The following is a 19768-nucleotide window of genomic DNA, read 5'->3' as shown; positions in this document are numbered from 1 at the left end:
GGAACCAACTTCTAGTTTTCAAAAATACAGAAAATAGGGTAAAAAGATAAATGACAATTACAAAAAAAAAAAATCAGACAAACCCAAAACATGGGATTTCATTCAAGAAAATTGGCCTAATCTCTTAAAATAGCTAATATCATGAAAATAAACCAACTAACAAGGTTGAGTAAATTGTTCCAGATTTAAAAAATATCATAGAGATGTAACTATTAAAAGCTGTGATTCCTTTAAAAATTTTTTTTTTTTGGGGGGGTAACCAAAAACAAGAAACCATAAAAGCGAAACACTCTAAAAGCAATAGAACAGATTGGCTATTAAATGAGATAAGGAAATTATTAATTTTCCTAGGTAGATCATGGCATATCTTATAAAAGATGTCCTTATTATATTACAGGAAATATTTATACCTGCAATGTTATATTACTTGCAATTTATTTTACAATGGTATAGCAAAAAAAAAAAATACATATAACAAAGAGGTTAAAGTGTTTAAAATAAAAGGATAGGGAGGAAAAGGAGATCTTGGCATTTATCAATTAACTATGCATGACTTTATTTAGAACAATTCCCAAATGGCCACATCAAAAAGCAATAACATTTTGTCCAGGTGTGAATTGGAATCATGGAAGGTACTGGGCTGGCGTGAGGGAGCCAGGCCAAGGGCTGAGTCCTGCTCATGTAGCTTTCCTGCTCACTTCCTGCGAAGAATGCCCTGTTAACAATGACCACCAAGTGAGATATACAACCTCCGTTAAGTTTGAAAATGCGGAGTGAGGATACGTACAGGAAACACGACGTTCAAAGCAACGAGATTCCTAAAGGTCTCAGGACAAAGCCCTTGCAATGGCGAAGGTGAACTGTTTTCCGTGTAATGTTTGAGTCTCTGAGAGCAAAAGTGAGGGGAAAATCTGCTGAAACGGGGCGATGAGACCCAGCCATCACTTGCCAAAGAGCAACAATACAATGAGCATGCGGTCCTCTTGGTTACAGACTGCTGTCTACATGCATCCTCTTCAGAACAACTCTAGGGATCCCATTTTACAGATGCAGCATCCGAGTCCCTAGAGGGTTACACTGATCCCTGACACCACAAAGAAAATGACAGGGCCAGACTTCAAATTCCCTGCTATTCACCGACGGACTGTCAGATAACCAGTAGAAGCCTGTGCAGCTGACAATGGAGACGGCACTGAGCTAACTCTGCCCTGCGCGTGAGAGGCCCTGTTACAGCAGCTGGTGGCGGGAGGAGCAGAGCAGTGGAGAGGTCAGGTCCTGGTGTCAAACTGTCTCTCTGACCACCTACCAGCTGGGGGATGCTGACAAGTTACCCTCCCATGACTCAGCTTTCTCAAACTGAAATGGCGCTGACAATAATGATGTCTACCTCATAGAGCCTTTGTGAGAATTAAAGAAAATAATATATTTAACGTGCTTGGGGTAGAACCTATTCCGTAGAAAATCTTCAATTAATGACACAGTTATTACCACCAGGTAGGGAACCAGTAAACATGTATTCTAGGCCAATCTCTACCGCTAATTAGCTGGCCCTGTGGTCTTCTCTGAGTCATATCCCCTGAGTCTCTGGTTCCTCACTTACAAAAAAGTACGGGGAGGATGACAGATGATGTCCGATCTCTTAGCTCTGAAGTCTCCTAGTTTGTATCATTAGTGTATGACCAAGACCATGGTTAATAGCATGCATTGAGGAAGATAATGCTACTCCTTGTCACCTGATGGAATCAAAGAATTCTAGGCAATATGCTGGGCATTTATAAGAGTTCCTTAAAATATGTCTTTTAAATGTACTTCTGATACATATATAGACTTATTTAAAAAAGTAAATGTGTTTTTCCAGTACCACAAATCCTTTGCACCTCAGTCCTAATAAAAGGAATTTTATCTAAATATAATTCATTTAGTGTTCCAAATGCTCTGTCACGTTATTCAACCTGAAAACTGAAACTATTTAACACTAACAGTTCTACACAAAGTGAGTGTGGTAGGCAGAATTCTAAGATAGCCCCCATGATTATGTTACTTTACAGGTCAAAAGGGATTTTGCAGACGTGATTAAGGTTACTAATCAGTTACCTATCGATATGGAGATTATCTTTGTGGGCCTGACATATACACATGAGACCTTTAAAAGCAGAGGGCTTTCTCTGGAAGGTTCCAGAAAAGTCAACTGGGAAGATCTGAAACACAAGGAGGATTCGGTGTACATTTAACACTGGCTTGATGGTGGAGGGGACTCTGTGGAAAGGACCCGAGAGCAACCTCCAGCTGCCAACAGCAAGAAAATAGGGGAGCTGGATGCCCTTGGAAGCAGATTTCCCTCCAGAGCCTCCGGGCAAGAGCTCAGCCCAGCCACCACCTTGATTTCAGCCACGTGACACATTAAGCAGAAAACCCAGACATGCCATGTGCGACCTACAGAACTGTGAATAATGAATGGGTGTTTCTTTAAGCTGATGAATTCGTGATAATTAGCAATAATTATTTTAGATAATTATTAATGAAGAGATCTATGAAAATAATTTATTATAACCATAGGAGTGGACCAACTAAAATTATTTGTAAGAGCTCAATAGCCACGATAAAAAAGTGTATATATATTTTTAAAAAGTACATACATATCCTACTTATCTATAAATGCATAATGTGTGTGTGTGTGTGTGTGTGTGTGTGTGTGTATTAAGATGTTTAAAAATACTCAGGTAGCAAACTGTAGAACTAAGGCCCTGATCATGTTTTAGAGCCCTTAAACCACTCACTCTCCTGTTAGGTATTTTAAGCCAACGTGCATTTGGAGAAAATGCCTGCAGGTAAAAATCAAGTTCTGAATTGCAAAACATCACAGGCAGAAAGCTGAACAGGGGAGGTGCCCCGTTATTCTGCTCTGCTTAGTCTGATGACTCATTTACTTGGCACCTGCTACATTCAAAGAAAGCCTCTTGATGAAATAAACTACCAAAGGGTCAGTTTCCCTAACGATATCTGAAAATCAGAAAACCCTGAGTGAGCCGAAACCGGTTTGGCTCAGTGGATAGAGCGTTGGCCTGTGGACTGAAAGGTCCCGGGTTCGATTCTGGTCAAGGGCATGTACCTGGGTTGCGGGCACATCCCCAGTAGGAGATGTGCAGGAGGCAACTGATCGATGTTTCTCTGTCATCGATGTTTCTAACTCTCTATCCCTCGCCCTTCCTCTCTGTAAAAAATCAATAAAATATATATTAAAAAAAAAAAGAAAAAAAAAAAAAAGAAAACCCTGAGCGACTTCACAACAAAAACCAAAGGTCCTCTTTGCTACTGCGTATTTGGAAACTCTCCTAAGCCCCCAAACGAGGCTCACAATGAAAGGCCAAACTTAAAGTCACACGACCTCTTCCTAAACCCGATCTCCACAGAACCCACCCCTGTTTACTCTCACCTGGAAGGTCTCAACTCCTATTGCAGGCAGACTTACTTTAGAGTCAGAACTTTCTTGATGTTAATATGAAAAATGATTTATGGGGACAGGTTTGACAGGCCGGTAGATTCTGAAAACTGACTTCAATTTTTAGCTTTGACCGTAATTTACGCCCTTTGAGTTAAGAAGGCACTCTTTTTTGCATTTTTATTCAAAACTACCAATTTCCAGAATGAGTATAATTTGGAGAAGCCATTTTGTATTACACTTAAATAGTTTTAACAATGCATTCAAGTTAGACTTTCTAAAATTACTGAATCATAGCATTTCAGAAGCTATCTTTGGGATCCAGTGTACCTTTGTACTTTATGTGCTCCCTTATTGTAGCAATGAGAAAGCCGAGGTCCACAATGGCTGGTTCCTCTTTAGATTTTCATCTTTAAAAACCAGTAATGATTTCAAATTGCACTTGAACTCCCTTCTACCTCAAACTCGCCAAGTATAAGAACTGCCTCCAGCACTCTCCCCGACGTCCATGGTGGTCACTGTGGCCATAACTTCTCATCTACAGAGTTTATGTCAAGACATGAAAGAGGTTGATTTATTTACCTATTTTGTCCTGCAAGACCTCAATATGGGTAGTATACACAGTATGTTTGTGTATAAAGCTGTGCACTGATGTTTATGATTGCTAGAGCTTCTAACGATAATAAATGCAATTAAAACCCCTGAAAGTCTAAACAAAATAGGGATAACTACCTGACAATTTCTTTTGGGCTAATCCAGGATCTGCATTAACAATTCAAAGAGAATTTAATAAAATTAACAGTTGATTTTCAAAATTGTTTCAGAGTTTAGCGCAAATTCATTCATTCCAACAGCTGTTACAACTATTATGAAAGCTAGGTAGTTAATTATAATACAGTTAACTACAAGCGGAAGTCACCATTATGGTAGATATTAGGGCTATTTAAATATATTCACTTTTCTCCCCTGTCTGAAGCAAGGTGGGGTCATGTGACTTGCTTGGCCAATGAAATGTGAGCAAAATTGGTCCATATAACTTCAGGGCAGAAGCTTCAACAGCTGATGTGTGACTTACCACGTTCCCCCCAACCCCCCGCCCCCTTTTGTGGACCCAGATAGCAACAGGTGCCTCCAGCGGCCTGGGAAGAGCATGCCATTTTAGGATCAGATAATATGAGTTCCAGCTCTAGGTGACAATTTTAAAACTCTGGGCAGGTAATCTACCTTTCTGAAGCTGAGGTCTTTTGCATAAACTCAGGATCATATTTAGCCTCCATCAGAGAATATATGACACGTAGTGGTATTTAATGAGTACTGATGAATAAGGATCAGATACCACAATCTGTATAAAAAGTTTGACAACTGTAAAATGCTATACAAATTCTGATTTTACAAATGACTGAAATAATGTAAAATTATCCTAAATGTGCAGGAAGAAAACTGTGTATAAATAAGTGGGGTTTTGCCATCCAAAGGGGAAAGCCTTCTGGCCAAATTGAATTAAGGGGTTGCCTTCCCCCCAAGCCCATTGCTTTAAAACCAAGGTGACTGCCATTAAGTTGAGAGCAAAGGAAGTAGGCAGGGCACAGAGGCTAGAAACTAAAAGAACAATTAACTTGAGGCTTAAAATCTTTGTCCAGTGAGGTGTTTGACTGGAGTTACCCACACTTGAAACTAACTGGAGCCAAAAAGACTGTAAGCCTACTGAATTTTTGAAGGACCTGTGTAGAAAAAAAGAATTACTAGCCCACATACAAAAGTCTGTTCAACCCCTAAAGTAACTGAGTTTCCTAATCCGCACTAGCAAGCAGGCTATGAAAGCTATGAGGCCTCCTCTTCAATATAAACCCTGCAGCTTCGAAGAATGAAGGACAAAGAAACACTTTCCAGAAAACAGAACCAAAAGTGCCAAGTGAGTAAGCCAAGAAATGTATTCTACTTTCAACCTTCACCATTGCTTCTGAGTGGGATTTTATCATTCCCGTGGATGACTGATTGCTGTGTGTTCCTATCCTCTCCTTTCAAAATGAGAATTTTTATTTGGTTATGCTGTTGTTCTGTACCATTTAAACTGGATATATGAAAGGCAGATGACTTGTCTTTCGGTGTACAGGTCACTGTAACATGAAAAGCCACATCTGGGTATGAGGGAGAGGACTGCACACCACTCAAAATCCTAGATCTTAATCTGCACGTAGTAAAGTACGGCATTTTAAGGTTGTCTTTCCGGGGAGGAACTGACTCTGTTCTATATGCAAAATAAGAGTGTGCATGGATATCTGTGTGGCCAAATCTGCAGAAAATGTTAAAATTAAGAGTCATAGTCTTTCCCTTAACCTTCTCCCATTGATCTCCACCCCACCCCCCCAGCCCCCGCTCTTGGCTATCTGCTTATGCTTATTGAGCAAAGAGGAAAATTATCAATTGCAAACTAGTATTTTAAAAAATTAAATAGGTCACCAACACAAGCTTAATAATCCCCCCCCCCCCCCACTGGTAGTTACTTTCTATTGTTAAGTACAGTGGGGCCTTGACTTACGAGTGTCCCGACTAACGAGTTTTTCGAGATATGAGCCGTCTCTCGGCCGATTTTTTGCTTTGAGTTGCAAGCTAAAATTCGGGTTACGAGCCAGCTTCAGATACCCCACCGCTAGTTGGCGCAGCGAATGCCACAACATCAGCCCAGCATCACGTGTCTCACTCGTTCACTTCATGATTTGACATACGAGTAATTTGAGTTACGAGCTCCGTCACGGAACGAATTAAACTCGTAAGTCAAGGCCCCACTGTAGGTATCTGTTAATGTTTTTGGATCACCAGCATTTGAACACTCTTCCTGTGTATGAGAAATGTCTCGTTCTTCACTTGTAGAAGTTAAAATTGTCAAGTATCATTTTAGGGCAGGAGCACAGAACCAAGGTTCTGTTAATCAGATTCCAACCGCTGTCCCAAACTTGGAATCTGAAGCTACTGAAACAAAGAAGCAGAGGCGCCACCGGCTTCCATTCTAAGTTGGGCAGTGGCCACAATATATACTTTTTCGAGTGATCCTATAGCAGTGACTCAACCTCAATGTTGACACTGGTACACGCTGTGATGTCTGTGCCAAACAGAAGTGCTAGTTCAGCAGGGCTAGTTCCGCAGTATGATTTGGGGCAACATTCCTAACCTGAAGGGCAAGTAGACATGCATGTACAGTGGTATAAGAAGAATAGAAAGGCATGAACAAAAACTTGGCAGTAAAGAGCAAGAAGGCTTTGTTTCATTGATTTACTGGGCCCCTAAGGGCTGTCGAAGGCAGGGAAGCTATGCTATGGAAGGACCAAATGGTTAGACTTTGAATGTCAAGCTTAAGGCTCCATTTGGTGGGAGATGGGAATCCGCTGAGGCTTTCAGAAGAGTGGTGTCAAGCTCAAGATGATGTTTACGGAAGCTGATACAGAGGCAATGAAGTTAGTTAGCAGTGGGGAGATCTAGAAGGTAGAGACAGCAGATTGGGAGACTCAGATGATTTGAAAGGTGAGCTAATGTGGTCCTAAGCTATCAGGGTGACCATGGGAACAGGAAAGAAGGAAAACGGAGAAAACAAGTTGAGGAGGAAGCATTTCCTTGATAGAAGTTGCCAGCTGGTGGCACATATGTGGTCCTTCAGTACACTTTGTTTGGACCAAATAATGCTTAAATTTTTCATTTAGGTGCCAACACTTTAAATGTTTTAAGTAACATCCAGATGTATAGCTTCTCTTAGAGCAGTGGTTCTCATCCTTGGCTGCACATTAGAATCACCTGGGAATCTTTTTAAAATCCTGATTTCTGGGCCTCATCCTCCTGAAATTCTGTTTCTTTGTTACTAATGTTGTGGCCCCACCCCATTACAAAGAAACAGAATTTCCGGAGGATGTGCAGCCAAGGTTGAAAACCACTGTCTTAGAGGAAAATATCAGAGTAAATTTGCCAACCCTGGGCTGCTATTCAATTTGGCATCAGTTACTTAGAACTGAGTACCATTCCTCGATGGATGGGAAAGCTTCCTTGCTCTCCCCTTTTGTATGACATCTAGCCTATTTCACTGATAAATAGTGCCATCCTGGCCCCTGACTTATAGGAGTTACAAAGGAAAAATCGATGACTGAAATAGCTAAAATTAACAGCCTTTTCATTTTAGTCTCATCAGGCAAAATTTAAATCTTAAGAAATGATACTTCAAAACTAGAGTTGATATTATCATTTTTATGTTAGCTTTTTCTTCAATTGCTCAAAAAATATTATATATCCATAGCATTAAGTAAACCCCCCTTTTCTCCAATCTCATACCATTACAATATGAGATAGAACAAATATATAGACTGATCTTGTGTGATCAATAATACGGGAATATGTAAGAACAGCAGAGAGCATTCACATCAAACCATAGTCTTTGGAGGCAATGGGATGCTGCCATTACAACTTTCTAATGGGTGTTTGTAAGTCACTTCGTACAAGATGTCTCCATAGGAAAGGTCACCCCCATGACTAGTTCTGAATTTAGTGAACATACGGAAGGGTGAAAGCAAATTTGGGGTTTAACTTGACTTTTGTAGTAAAGTTTCAAATTACTTTAAGGGTACTGTCTGGACACTTGACAGTGAACGATTCTGAATGTTCGATTAAAAAGATGATATATGATAAGCACTCTGAGTGAAACTGGTGTTCACTTATTTTAATTCCCAAATCTTTTGCCTCACCTTATCTGCCTAGAATGTAAATCTAACATAAAATCATTGTATTATTGCTGAATATGGTATAGACTCACTTAGGAAATGTTTTATTACACATAATGATAAACTAGCAAAAAATAATATCCCCTAGAAAAGATACATATTTAGATTATAAATCTGTATCCATGTCCTGTCCCTATTATTGGCATTTTGAAGATGTGTAAATCTATGATTACTGAATTTTAAAAAGTCCTAATCAAACCACAGGTTATAATTTAAAAACAGTATAAATAAAATGGATATTATGTCTTGTCAGTTATACTGACATTCAGCTTGCAAAGAATGGTAGGACTATATACTGTTATTATTAATAGATACTGGATACCTACTGTACTACGCATGATGTCTGTTCTTAGGAAGATTGCATTTAAGTGTATGGAAATTTTTTTATTTTAATGAAACATGGGCAAAGTGGTAAGCTCCATTTTAATCAAATGGGGCTGCTAATTAAGAATGAAGTATATTATCATATGCAAAGATTAGAATAAGATGTCTTTTATACTCTTCTTATTGGTTGCATAGCATCTTAAAGAGTAGGGAGAATTAAATAGGTCTTTCTATTATAGTCTATTTAGTTCCTTGTATATCAATTCCTCATAGCTTCACTATCATATGCAAAGAAACTTCCCCCGGGTTTCTGGTGATTTGGAAAATATTTCCGTTTCTTTGATGATTTTCTTGCAACTTAATTTTCAAGCTCGTGGCATGTAAAAGAAATTAAACAAACTAATTTATTCAGTTAAATATTACTGACAGGATCTGTTCTGTATGATTGTCAAGCCATATTTTTAACCAGAAAAAGCAGTCCATAAAATCAAGTGAATCAAATTCATCACAAATTACACATACAAAACTAATTAAGAAGAGCTGGCACAGAACCACAGGTAAATTAAGGTAGTCTCTGAGAAACCAGACCCACCAAGTATTAGAAAATTAGCCATTTTCCTACATTATATGACCATGCTATTTGCCCTTCGGTTTATGGTTCGGGAAGTTGCGGGGTTGTTTTTCCTACTAAGAATGGTATCTTTTCCCTTGAAATGGTTCCTTCTTTCTCAGAATTACCTGCAATGTTTGAAACCTCTATATGCAGTAATATTCTACATTAGGGAAGTATACGCAATGATTGGGCTAAGTAATTTATATGGTGAAGATAACACCATTTAGGATTCAATGATAAAATCAGTAAACATAATTTATAAACTGTTAAATATAGCAAAGTACTATTATTATTACTTTTAATTTTTAAAAATGGTACTCAGAGATTTGGAGAATAATTATCTGGAATATACCCAAGAACAAGAAAGCAAAAAATCAAATTATATGAAAAAAACCCTGTAAGCTTACAAAAAGATGCTACGAAGACCAGTCAGCAATCATAAATTATTTCGTTTATCGGAATGCCCCTTTCATCCTCACGGAAATCAGCCCCATTGAGATTTATAACCCATGGCCACGTTGACTTCTCTCAGTCTGTTTTCACAGGCGTAAAATGATGAAATAATAACTTCCTCAGAGAATTATAAAATCCAAGAAATGGGGCACACAGAAGGTGCTCAATAAATGGTAACTATTATTATTGTACTTTTTTTTTTTAAAGGAATATAGCATACAAGAAAATCCAGTGTAATAATGAAGAAACAATACCCAGAGTAGTTAGGATTATATACTCCAGAGCCAGATCGGGGGTACAGATCCTAGCTCCACCGCTTGCTAGCTGTGGACTCTGGGCAAGTTGTGAAAGGTGTGCGGGAGGCACGCGAGAGATTGGGATCTGTCACCGATGCTGGATTCATGTTTAACTCTCACTTTCTCAGGGCAGCCTTCTCTAACTCCTAAATGAGGTTTTCTTCTAATCTTTTATTGCACTCTGCACTTCACCTTCCTAACACTCATAATAACATAGTTACTCCCATTAATACCTATTTCCATGAGACTGAAAACTCCACCTAACTCAGGGACTAGCAAAGCTACTAGCACACAAAATAACCTCAATCAGTATTTCTACAAGAACAAATGAGTGGAAAGAACATGGTCTCTCCATCAACTTCTTGGCACTTCTTTTTGTAGAAAGGCAACGTCTGGGTACACTGCACAAGAATGAAATGAGAATATGGAACTGGAAGACAGAGTACATTTGAGATTTAGCTATTGCACTATTTCTGAAAAGACAAAAAATAGGCTAGCTTTACAATCAGACTGGTTTACTGATCTACTAGACCACTTCTCTTCATAGATAAGTTGTTCTCAGCCAGTGTGAAATTCATCTGTTGCGATGGATTTACTTTTCTTTATAAGTCAGAATGGGTTTCCCAGTTATGACTATAACAACATATTCTTGAGTAGGCCCATGAGGGTATGTTATTCACATGATCTTCATGTATCCTGTGTGGGTTGTTTCAATTAAAAAAAAAAATTGTGAAGAAACACTGCTCCAGGCCATTGATTTCTAACTTTTACAACTCCGCAGGGTATGTTGAAATACCTTAAAAAAAATCTCAGGACTTTTGAGGGTGATAGGAATATTGTGAAATCAAAAAAGTAAGTTAGGATGTCTTCTCTATGACGGTAACCCAGTGGGAAGAACTCTCATTTACACAAAGTGCCTCCTCTCTAGTTACCTGTAAAGAACTGTATGTTTCACTTTTAAAATGCTGGCTTCCTTATGGAACATTTTGTCTTGGCAATTCAAGAAGCCATATTATAGGACAAAAATCCGTTCCAATTTAGCCATGTGTAGATGTAGGAATTTCCTTTGGGACCAGTCTGCAAGAGCCAAGGTTAAACGAATATACCTTAAATTTTGAAAATCTTCACATTTATATAAGCTTTTTTTTTTTTGGTCACAAAAAAGTCTTTTAGAATGGTACTTTGTAAACCCAAGGATTCTAGTTACAGCTTAATGATGACAGTTTAACTGAAGCAAACTCAAGACTGAAGACCTAGTGTTAAAAAAAAAATGGAGAAACAAGTCTACAATAATGTGTTTTATTTAAATATGATCTGCAGGCACACCTGGGTTCTAGCTTCCCCACGACTAGGTATGTGACTGCAGCTGAGTATACGTAAATGGTAATCTAGTGTAGGCTGAAGCTGAGTGCATGGCTTGTCTTGCTGACTGCCTGTGTTCAAAGGTAACTCACAGCTACTCTGGGTGAACGTGGGCAAGTTTCTGAACCTCTATCCGTCTCAGTTTCCTCATTTGTGAAATGGGGATAATAAAAGTGTGTACTGCCTCATACGGTTGTCGTGGGCTAAGGGAGTAAATACATGTCAAGTTCTTAGAACAGTGCCTGGCTAACAATAAACACTGACATTTTTAGCTACAATTGTATTCATTCGCTTACCTAATTTGAGCTTCTAAATTCTTGGCGTGTTTACATTTCCTGAAATTTAAAGCATTTAATTATCTATGACTATGATAATAGAGTAATATGCTAATTAGACCGGAAGTCCTTCTGGATGACCATCCGGAGGGAAGCCTGGGTTCTGGGTGCCTGAGGGAAGCCGGTGCCGGCAGCCAAGGGAAGGAAGGCCTACTCTTGCACAAATTTCGTGCATCGGGCCTCTCGTAGAAAATAAATGAAAAATAAATGTGCACACAAGAACAGCAAAGGATTACCATGAAAATTTTAAATCATGCTTAGGGAAATGCCCTGATATTAAACCTGTATTGTTCAATAGCAACCTGACATTGCAACAGTAAGCTGGAAGAAACTTGGGGAGCTCTAACTAGGCAATTATTTTGAAGACCACTTTCAGATACACTATTCCTCCTTTGTGTTTCACTTCCTTGTTCCCCACTGGGCAAAATAGGAATAAACTTTATTTCTACCTCTTCTGAGAGTAGGAAGTTAGTTTCTTCCAAATAAGACTCACTACCGATTTCCCAATAAGAAATCATTGATTGTCAAGGGCAGGAAAAAAAAAAGGGACACATATGTAATAAATACCCTTTGTAATACTTAAAGCAATAATAAAAAAAAAAGAAATCATTGATGGTCACAGAAAAAAAGCACAGTAAATCCCATTATGTACAATAGGGTTTACGTGATGATGATAACCTCTGTATTTATGGGTAAAGGTGAACACAATTTACAACTAGCATATCAACAGATTAAAAAAACGGTATCTCCAATGCCAGGACGCTATTATTCAGCAGTCAATTCTTACTTCGATTTACAAATTATATTTTTAGTGTCAGTTAAAACTTATAGGCAAATTCTTTATAAAGACAACATGTGTTATTCAAAACTTTATGAAGGACTTGAAACCACTTGGTGAGAAGTTGGACACAGTGAGTCCCCTCCCTCCCCTGTTTTTCTCACTAGCTTAACTGTAAAGGCATCGCTCAAACGCCAGAGCTCCACAACCAGTGGTCAGAGCCACAGTGTTGTGTGCCCTGTGATCAAACTTCCCAGTCTCCACAGCACAGACCGCCTGCAGTGGTGTCAGCCTCCACCTGCCCATCCTGGGACTCCTATTGCAAAAGTTTTGCTGCTACCTTTAATTTTTTGAGCATTTCCGTCCTGGGGGCTAAATGCAAATACCAAGATGACGGTAAACAGAAACAGAGCGGGGAGCACCCCGCAGGCCTCCCCCCAGTGCACACCCTCACTCAACTCCCAAGCACTTGGCAAGTCCACTTCCCCGGGAAACAGCTGCCGGGTCGGCGCTGGGAGCTCTCCAAATAGCCCGTGGCCAGAGCTTGGCTCAGGTGGCGCGCTCCGGGGGTCCCTCGCCCCACATCACGGTCCCCGAGATCGGAGGGGCAGGGACCCTGCTTCTTACAGTTCTCTCCCCCGCCAACCCCCCCAACCCCCGACTCCCCGAGGTTCGAGAGGTAAACAGACAGACACCCCAACTCCAGGCTCACCTTCCTCCTCCTCCTCCAGGGAGTTCATGCAGGGGAAGTAGCCGGCCAGCGCCTCGAAGGAGGCGGAGAGGCTGCTCCGGCTCTGGGAGCGCTGCATGGAGCGCCCCGCGGCGCCGGCGCCCCCCAAACCCTGCCGGCCCATCTTGGACGAAGCCCCGCTCTTCCCGCGGTACAGGATGCGAGGCGTCTTGGCGGCTGGGGCGCGGCGCCCGCGGCGCTTCGGGGGCCGGGATGGGGCCGCGCGCGACCCCGGGGTTCTGGCCCCCGCCTCCCCGGCCCGGCCCAGACGTGGCTTCCTGGGCTGCCGGGTCCTCCACCTGTTGGGCCGGGGCCAAGGGGACGGGATGGAGGCGGCGGCGGGCGAAGACGCAGCTGCTCGCAGGGGGAGTCCGCGGTCCCGCCGGGAGGGCGCTGGGATCCCGGAGGCGGTGGCTGCAGGAGGCTCGCTGCCCGCGTCCGAGCTGCCGCTGCTGCTGCGGGGCCCGCCCATCAGCAGCCGGAGGGGGGCGGCCCGCACCCGGCGGCCGGCGGGGCCCGCACCGCAGGTTCCAAGCTGCTCGGGCCGAGGAGCTCGTGCAGTCTCCTCCCCGCTCCCCGCCCTGCGCGGCGAGGGCCGGAGAGCGGTGATTAACTAGATGCAATCACGTTTCGGCGTCGCAGGTGGGGAACCGAGCAGCACGCTTTTATAGGCACTTTCCCTTCCCTCGGTTTCTCATACAATATTAATGCTCCTTATGCAGCGACCAGAAATACTGAAATCCCCCCCCCCCCCCCCATTCATTACACAAAAGCTTCCCAGTTTTTAACAAGTTTCGGGAAACCTAGAGTTAGGGCTTTCACTGTTACCTTTCCTGTATTAAGAGGATAAAAAGTCAACAGAGGGAGAAAAGTTTTGTAAAAACAATCAAGAGCCGGAAAAAGCGCCAACAACAGAAAGTACTATGATGTTGATGAATTTTGCTTTAATTTCATAAATTTTTGATGCTTTCTTTCTCCAAATTAAATAACCTGCTTCCTACTGTTGCTAAGAATGACAATACTAGTAAACTCTGTAAGGCTTCAACATCTAAATAAAAGGTAACGTTTTCTTAATATAAACTTGGAATCAACACAGACATACCAGATAGAAAACAGTTTATAAGTAAAATGACATGTCGCATTCTGCAAACTGCAAATCTCTACCCCAGAACATAAAGCAACTGCAATTCCATTTTAATAGGAGTCAGAAGACTGCCCCACTTTTTGTAACTTGAGACAAGCTACTCATCCACGCGATTTCCTATCCAGGGCGGTGGCAACGTCGGGTACAATGACTCTAGTCCTGACCTGTCACAGCTGGATTGTTGGGTATGTGTAATAGGAAATTCAAAATGCTCTATAAAATGCAAATTATACAATCAAAAATGGTTCTTTCATACAATCAGTATTTCCTGAGTAGTATATATATCTCCAAGTTCTGTGCTTGCTACCCGGAGAGATTCAAACACGTATTCCATTAATATTAACTAAGCTCCTAGATTTGCCAGGTACCTTTGTAAACATGTATTCCATTAATATTAGAATATTCCATAAGAGTGATCAAAGCAGCAAAAAAGATTGCTGGGAGCTTACTTACATCCTAGGAGGGGGGGTGGAGGAGAGACACAATAAATAAATTATATAGTGTTAAAAGGGGGATCCATGCAAATAGAAAAAAATTAAATTAAGGGGTATGGGCAGTCTGCAATGTAAAAGGGCCGTCAGTGGGCCTTACCGACTACATTTGAACAGAGGTTTCAGGAAGTAGAGGAAGTTAGCCATTCAGACATGTGAGGAAGAGTGTGTTTGAGGCAAAGAGAACCTCCAGTGCCATGGCCCTGAGGTGTGACATGATACAGCAAAGAGCAGGGTCGCTGGAGTGAGAAGGAAGGAGATCAGAGAGAGAAAGAGGCTGAGATGAGGATCGACCACACACGGTTTTCTAGGTATGTTAACGATTTTGGCCTTTGGACATCACAATTTAGAATGTGCAAAGAATGAATACGAGCTCTCAAATCATATTCAAAATTAGGAAACTTTCAGTACAAATAAGATTGCCATCCCATAATAACGACCTTTGGTTGCTTACACAGAATCATCAGTTTTTTTGCCTGTTTTTCTGACAGGCTTTGTCTTTTCTCATCAATACTCCTACAACTCTCTCAGTTCAATTTCCTGTTAATTATTCACCTTCCTAAAAAAGGAGCATTTCAATAGAACATTGACAAAACCAGGAATGCTATGAGCACTTTGTCATACCGCGTTGCTTTGATTCAGAGAATAGAAACTTTTTCTTTAAGTCAACATTTCATTATAAGAATAAAGGGAATCAGAGAACTTTGGAAATTGAAAGCTCTTTATCAGTCAGTCATCTAATTTAAAAAAAAATTTTAGTGAGTCATGAAAATAATGTATTAGGATTTAATCAACATTTAAAAAAATAAAATGTCAGAGTGTCGCCCATGTAGTTACTCATCAATTATAGTATTGTTTCATGATTATGTAGATGATGTATACGTGTGTATATATGTGTGTGTATGTGTACATGCATGTGTGTACTGAGTTATGATCAAGAGGAGAGTATCAAGGAAGAGGGATTGGAGCAGGGAAATCCTAGGGAAATATTTGGCCAGGATTGAACACTTTATATTGGCATCCAGGGGCATCATAATGATGGCTGAGAGCCACTTTGGAAGGGCATATCTTGGGTTCCTATTAGTGGCTGCATGTCTGAGTTGTTTGGGCCCTGCCTTCTCTGGCTTTATATGACCTGGTCTTATCCACCAAGAGGTTAGTCTGGAAGAGTCCAGATGTGTCTGCTGCCACGTGAGCATCACTTCTCTCTTGCAGTTTTAGAACAAGGCTGTGCTGGGGAGCTTTTTGATGTTTTTTCCTATGTGAGGACCTCAGAGATCCTGAGAAGTGACCGAGAGTGGCACAAGCAGGAGGAGGGAGGGCTGGAGAAGAAAGAAGAAAACCACCCTATTTCAGGAAAGAGAGCTTTAAAAAGAAAGAAGGGTGTTGGCACATAGTGTCAGACAGAGAAACCACCACGATGGCCAGAGACCTCTAGTCTTGAATAACTTGCGGAATGTACTGAACTTAATGAGACAATTTACAAATATTTTTGTCTTATACGCAACTGTTTTCCTATGTATAGTAAATAATATTTCTGGCTTATTTATTTTAACAAGTTTATTTCTTATTTCTCATTCCATTCTAAGTACTATCACCCCCAAAGGAATTTTAAAATTTACATGAAGATATAAGATTGGAAATGTTATTCTTCCATATGAGAATATACATTCCAATGGCTTTGCATATATTTCTCAAATGATGCTCCACTACATAGTTTCATTATACAAAACTAAGTGTAATTCCAGAATCATTATAATCCACTATTCAAATTATTTTTAACTTTCTTATTCACCAGAAGGTTAGAGAAAAAAGTGAGTCATGGATACACACAATAAATTGCATTCTAAAAGCAAAATATGGCCTTGAAAAAAAAGATTCTACCATTAAATAGGAAAATAATCTTTTTGAAGAAAAGCTATTTAGAGATAGATTGCATATAGTATAGCATTCTATTTGATAAATAACACACCAATTACACTACTTAATTCTTACCTTAATCCTGAGAATGTCATCATTATTTCTTCTTTATAAATGAGCTAATGGAGTCAATAGTATTAAATGACTTGTTTAACTGGAACATGGAAGAGCAAGACTCAAATTCAGATGATTTGACTTTAGGTTCAGTGCCCTGTAGACTACATTACAGGTGTCTCATACCATACATAGTTACACAAAACACAGACGAGAGATATCATATGAACTAGTCAGTAAATCATTTGGTTCAAAATTAAAATACTGAAAATAAATCTTTAACACCATAATGTTCACTTATATGCTAATGTTAAATCTATATTTGCCTTAAAAAAAATAAAAACATAGCAATATTACCTAGCCATACATGTATTCAGTCCATCAGTTCTAACAGGGAAGAGAATTACATGTCATTTATGTATCAGTTTTTATAATAGTTTCTAAAAAAAAAAAAATCACTAAAATTTTAAGGTTTGTTAGTTTCCTGAAGTAGAGGCGTGGCTACTTACGTGAATACATAAAAGCTCATTACATGAAGTAGTCATATAGAGTCAAGGCCACGGATTAGTTCAATCAGAAACATAGTTGTACCTTCCGCAGGCTTGCCCTTTTCTGTGCTAGAAATGATGTAGGTGATGAAGATGAGAATGCAAACTACTAGCAAAGGGAAGCGCAGAGGAAGTAAGGCCCTCTGGGAGGTGGTGGAAGAAACACATAGAAAGGCCCTGAGATGGATATGCCAAGAAGAAATAGAAAAAGTACTCTCACTGATTGCTATTCAGCCAAAAGTGAGTGTTTTCCAGGCAACCCGGAATGACTGGTTGGGAAGGACAAGAATTGCTCAGGGTAGATTACAGAACCATGCTCCAGCCTGGGCTGACTTCTTTCTCTTGATATACATTTGTTCTTGATAATATGGGTATTGTCTCTATCTCCAGCTTCAAAATGATGTCAATTACCTTTGCCACTTTGGATTATTGCTTTTTATGGTAAATAAGTCAATGCTAAGTAAAAATAGTTGTGGGTATATTTTGTCTTGTCAAAACCAAGTCTCCGAATCCTAAAATTTACATATCTGTGCTGTTACAAAATATCTTTGCATTTAAGTCATGAGAGATAAAATACACAGTCAACATTTTAATTCTGACTTCAAATTGCTAAAAGTATTTACTAGTCTTGGGCAATTACCCCTGACTTGAATATGAAATTCAAAATATACAATCTTTTCTCACATCCCCAGATTAATGTCAATATGGTGCAAATAAACTGTAAGCTTTTGTGAATTCCGTTTTTAAAAGTATTTTTGCTGTTTACACAACAGATGTTACTCTTTAGCAGTTTTTTTTAACCCAAACTTTCACAAAGGTTGACAAAGTCAAAAGATGTTTAAGGTATGAGAAGATTAAAAAAAAGATTGAATGATTATTTCTATAATGAGATTATAATTTTTGCCTTTATCTTATAACAGAAAATGTCAATGGAAGTAAGCAAAATAATTTCTTGATTAGGCTAAAAAACAGTGGTAAGATTTGACTGAGTAATGAAGGGGAAAATCTCTAACGATCAAAATCATGAATCCTAAATGCAGAAGAGCTAGACAATACCGGGAAATAATTAATATTTGAACTCTAATATTAATTATGGCCTTTATGTATAACAATGATGGTGATAATAGCTAATGTTATAGTCTGCATATACTTTGCCTCATTCAATCTTCATAACACCCGATAAAGTAGCTACGTCTCATTTTACAGATAAGAAAAGTGATGCATATTAATTCAGTAAATATATGTTGAGTGCCTACCACATGCCAGACACTATTCTAGTTACTGGGGCTATAACAGCGAACAAAAATGAACAAATATAGCTGCCCTTATGAAGTAATACCGAGTAATTTAAATTTTAAATATTATTATTATATTATCAGGTAACATGTACATAACTGTTAGGACTACACTAGACTGGCTTTTATAATTTAAAGTTTTATTTTACCTTTCATGTTCCCTCCAATAAAACCTGCCAGTTCCTATTTGCTAGCCCTGCTGCTGGACAAAGACCTTGGTTATGCATGAGGAAAAGATGGGCTGGCTGGTTCTAGCGGAAATGGTCACCCAGGCCCAGCTTTTATCCTCTTCAAACCAGAGAAACTGACAGATAGCCTTCATCAGACCCCTGCAAACATTTCAAGTTCATATGTTTGTGTATGTTTTTTTAAATCCTCACTTGAGGATATTTTTCCATTGATTTTTAGAAAGAGTAGATGGGAAGAGGAGAGACACATCGATTGGTTGACTCCCACAAACTCCTCTGCTGACCAGGGGCAGGTATGGATTCTGCAACTGAGGTATGTGCCCTTGACCTGAATTGAACCCGAGAGCCTTCAGTCTGTGGGCCAACGCTCTATCCACTGAGCCAAACCTGCCAGGGGCATATATGCCTGTTCTTATCTTAGGTTATCATTAACTAGACATCTCTTTAACAGATATGTGATTTTAGACAAATCATTTACTCTCTCTGTCCCTTGATTTGTTTCTGAAGAGGTCAGATAACTTCTCTGCACTCTCAATAAAAAGGTCACTGGGCCCCTCCCAGCATTAGTATTTGCAGCTTTTAACTTTCTGCTTTTTCACCAAGAGCGTTAAGACAGTCCCCACTTCCATCCCTCCTCCCCTGGTGAGGGACAGGAATACAGGTCACCATCTGGAAGTTTGGCCTCCTCACTCCGTGGGCATCCCCATAAAGCCTGGTCAGATGCTGACTTACCCTTCCTGCGGGGATGTGAGGCACAGTGGTTAGTGGTGTGAACTCTGAAATTAGACAGGCTGGAGCATGTATCCCAGCCCCTCTACTTCCTCGCTATGTGACTCTGGGCAATGACTTCAACCCCCTATGTATCATGTAGCTTTCTCATCCACAAATGAGAGGTAATAATAGCAATGACCTTATAGTTGTTGTGAAACTAGCTCATTTAATAGTGACTATGAAGCTCAGAAATTCCAAATCATCAGCTGCACGTCCTCCCACCTCCAATGAAAGCTTGTACTCTGGAAGCATTACTAATACCAGGCC

The 19768-nt window shown here is 40.1% G+C and overlaps 1 protein-coding gene across 27 annotated transcripts in view; it reads right to left on the bottom strand.

The window, feature by feature from the left end:
- Nucleotides 1–19768, bottom strand: part of RIMS2 (regulating synaptic membrane exocytosis 2) — a gene marked incomplete at its 5' end in the record, with an annotated part of 342653 nt that overhangs the window by 11582 nt on the left and 311303 nt on the right. The window contains one exon of one of the 27 annotated variants that reach the window (XM_081111204.1): nt 13073–13214. The exons of the other annotated variants lie outside the window; for them this stretch is intronic. Coding sequence (XP_080967330.1) covers nt 13073–13214 — 142 coding nt within the window. Of the gene's footprint in view, nt 1–13072; nt 13215–19768 lie in introns of those variants that run through there. 27 annotated transcript variants of the gene reach the window in all.

The sequence above is a fragment of the Myotis nattereri genome (assembly GCF_964212035.1).
Source record: "Myotis nattereri genome assembly, chromosome: 17".
NCBI lineage: Eukaryota > Metazoa > Chordata > Mammalia > Chiroptera > Vespertilionidae > Myotis > Myotis nattereri.
Note: the sequence above shows the minus strand (reverse complement) of the source record. Positions and strands in the feature narration are given on the sequence as shown.